The 3,756-nt window shown below is 49.9% G+C and overlaps 1 protein-coding gene across 1 annotated transcript; it reads left to right on the top strand.

Moving 5' to 3' along the window:
* The first annotated feature begins 2,718 nt into the window (after positions 1–2,718).
* Positions 2,719–3,756, top strand: LOC130139235 (uncharacterized). Its single transcript, XM_056315763.1, has one exon. It carries the CDS (start codon positions 2,719–2,721, stop codon positions 3,754–3,756), a length of 1,038 nt encoding a protein of 345 aa, XP_056171738.1.

Genomic DNA, 3,756 nt, shown 5'->3' with positions numbered 1-3,756 from the left:
ACTTTGGAGGATTTCCTGGCATTCCCTCCCATGTTTTGTTCTGGTCACTCTCATTTTGACGCACATTCATAGGAATCATGGACGAAAAAGGAAATGGAGGAGAGATAAACCTAGTGGGAGACACGGGCGACCAGATAGTTTTGGGGCCGACGGAGGAGATCGTAGGAATCATGGACAAAGACAGAGTCAGAGAGGAGATAATCACAGAGGAAGACACAGGCGACCAGATAGAGGTGATCGTAGAAATCATGGACAAAAACAGAGTCGGAGGAGAGATAATCCCAGAGGGACAAAGATACGGGCTCCTGCTCCCGCTCACAGCTTCAGCTCGGTCGCACCACTACCCTCCATTGCTGCCGGCCAATCGACCTTCAGCCACCCTCACCGACCCAGGTAAGACCCTCCACGTTCGAGCGTGCTCGGCCCTCTGTTTTGCCCTATCTTAGGCAAGATGGAGCCGGATGAGTTCGTTCGGTCGTTTAGTATGCATGTTTGTCTAAGGAAACAATGTCTCCATTTTTCCTTACTGATTAGTCTCGCTTTGGAGGATTTCCTGGCATTCCCTCCCATGTTTTGTTCTGGTCACTCTCATTTTGACGCACATTCGTAGGAATCATGGACGAAAAAGGAAATGGAGGGGAGATAAACCCTGTGGGAGACACGAGCGACTAGATAGTTTCGGGGCCGACGGAGGAGATCGTAGGAATCATGGACAAAGATAGAGTCGGAGAGGAGATAATCACAGAGGAAGACACAGGCGACCAGATAGAAGTGATAGTAGAAATCATGGACAAAGACACAGTCGGAGGGGAGATAATCCCAGAGGGACAAAGATACGGGCTCTCGCTCCGCTCACGGCTTCGGCTCGGCCACACCATCGCCTCCATTGCTTTGCCGGCCAATCGACCTTCACCACCCTCACCGAGCCGGGTAGGACCCTCCACGTTCGAGCGTGCTCGACCCTCTCTGTTTTGCCCTATCTCGGTCAAGATGGAGCCGAATGAGTTCGTTCGGTCATTTAGTATGCATCTTTGTCTAAGGAAACAAATGTCTCCATTTTTCCTTACTGATTAATCTCGCTTTGGAGGATTTCCTAACATTCCCTTCCATGTTTTGTTCTGGTCACTCTCATTTTGACGCACATTCGTAGGAATCATGGACGAAAATGAAAATGGAGGGGAGATAAACCCAGTGGGAGACACGGGCGACCAGATACTTTCGAGGCCGACGGAGGAGATTGTATGAATCATTAACAAAGACAGAGTCAGAGAGGAGATAATCCCAGAAAGAGACATGGGCGACCAGATAGAGGTGATTGTAGAAATCATGGACAAAGACAGAGTCGGAAGGGAGATAATCCCAGAGGGACAAAGATACGGGCTCCCGCTCCCGCTCACAGCTTCAGCTCGGCCGCACCACTGCCCTCCATCGCTGCCGGCCAATCGACCTTCAGCCACCCTCACCGAGCCAGGTAGGACCCTCCACGTTCGAGCGTGCTCGACCCTCTGTTTTGCCCTATCTCGGTCAAGATGGAGCCGAATGAGTTCGTTCGGTCATTTAGTATGCATCTTTGTCTAAGGAAACAAATGTCTCCATTTTTCCTTACTGATTAATCTCGCTTTGGAGGATTTCCTAACATTCCCTTCCATGTTTTGTTCTGGTCACTCTCATTTTGACGCACATTCGTAGGAATCATGGACGAAAATGAAAATGGAGGGGAGATAAACCCAGTGGGAGACACGGGCGACCAGATACTTTCGAGGCCGACGGAGGAGATCGTATGAATCATTAACAAAGACAGAGTCAGAGAGGAGATAATCCCAGAAAGAGACATGGGCGACCAGATAGAGGTGATTGTAGAAATCATGGACAAAGACAGAGTCGGAAGGGAGATAATCCCAGAGGGACAAAGATACGGGCTCCCGCTCCCGCTCACAGCTTTCAATTCGGCCGCACCACCGCCCTCCATCGCCCGGCCAATCGACCTTCAACCCACCCTCACCGAGCCGTGGTAGGACCCTCCACGTTCGAGCGTGCTCGACCCTCTGTTTTGCCCTATCTCGGTCAAGATGGAGCCGAATGAGTTCGTTCGGTCATTTAGTATGCATCTTTGTCTAAGGAAACAAATGTCTCCATTTTTCCTTACTGATTAATCTCGCTTTGGAGGATTTCCTAACATTCCCTTCCATGTTTTGTTCTGGTCACTCTCATTTTGACGCACATTCGTAGGAATCATGGACGAAAATGAAAATGGAGGGGAGATAAACCCAGTGGGAGACACGGGCGACCAGATACTTTCGAGGCCGACGGAGGAGATCGTATGAATCATTAACAAAGACAGAGTCAGAGAGGAGATAATCCCAGAAAGAGACATGGGCGACCAGATAGAGGTGATTGTAGAAATCATGGACAAAGACAGAGTCGGAAGGGAGATAATCCCAGAGGGAGGCATGGGCGACCAGATAGTTTTGGAGCCGACGGAGGACTGGTCGTCGGTTGTTCAACGTCGGTTCAGCCAAGCGCCGACTCTTTTGAGAGCCTCGGCTAGCCAACCCGCTTGCTCCATTTACCGGGTGCCCCAAAGTTTGGCTACTACTTATGAAAAGGCTTTTAAACCCCATATTGTGTCGATCGGTCCCTACCACCACGGACGCGAGTGCACAAAGATGGTCGAAGAGCACAAGGCACGGTACCTTGCAGCTCTACTTGCTCGCACCAATGATCGGGGGAGTGCATTTGAATGACTATTTCAAGTCCGTCGCATGCAAAGAGGGGGAGATCCGAGAGTGCTACTCTAAGCCTCTCGAGCTGGGGCGTTCGGATTTGGTGGAGATGATGGTTTTAGATGGCTGTTTCATCATCGAGTGGTTCCACGTGATGGGATCAATACTGGAACCAGACAAATACGATCCGATCATCTATTTTCCGGGCATTTTCCGGCTAGTGATCACGGATTTCATCCAGCTTGAAAACCAGATTCCTTTTTTCGTCCTCAATATCCTGTACGAGCTGTCAAAGTCTCCGGAGGATCCTCGTAATCTCCAAACTCCGGTGTTTGATAGCTACAACAAGGCATTCTGTTGGGAGGAACAAGTAATGCGGCCTTACTACGACATCCCAAATTCAAGACACTTGCTTCACTTACTCCATTCTAGCTTTGCCCATTTTCCCACTGAATCGCTCGAGGACGTAAGATACGACTACCGAAGGCTAAACTACTCAGCCAAAGAGCTCAAGCTCGTGGGCATCAAGTTTAAGCCAAGGATGAGTACCAGATTCCTGGACATTAGCTTCACCAATGGAGTGCTCAAAGTGCCCGGTATAAATCTAGACGATACAATGGTGGCTTTCCTCGGCAACTGCTTCGCCTTTGAGCAGGGGGGCCACATGCGTATGTCCCAGAACATCACTTGCTACGTTACCTTACTCGGGAAACTCATAAGCAACTCCGAAGATGCGGCTCTCCTATCCGAACTTCAAATCATGAAAGACATATACTTCGGGTCTAATGACGCGGTTGTGCGTTTCTTTTGGGACATGGGCCGAGAGATGATGTTCGACATCAGAAGGAGCTATGTGACCAAGTTGCTCCTTGACATGGAGGAGTACACAAATGACCAGTGGCACTTGCGGCTGACAAGAATGAAATTGCTGATTGTCTCGTCGATCCGGTGTTATGCTGCTGCTGGTGCTCACGGTCGTCCAAACCACATTTGTGGGGATTGCCTACTTCCGCCCCCAGAAGTAAATGAGTGA

Source organism: Syzygium oleosum, unplaced genomic scaffold (assembly GCF_021117445.2).
Source record: "Syzygium oleosum isolate NSW1041296 unplaced genomic scaffold, Sole_v2.1 Sole_v2.11, whole genome shotgun sequence".
Taxonomy (NCBI): domain Eukaryota; kingdom Viridiplantae; phylum Streptophyta; class Magnoliopsida; order Myrtales; family Myrtaceae; genus Syzygium; species Syzygium oleosum.
This window is presented reverse-complemented; position numbering and strand designations above follow the sequence as displayed.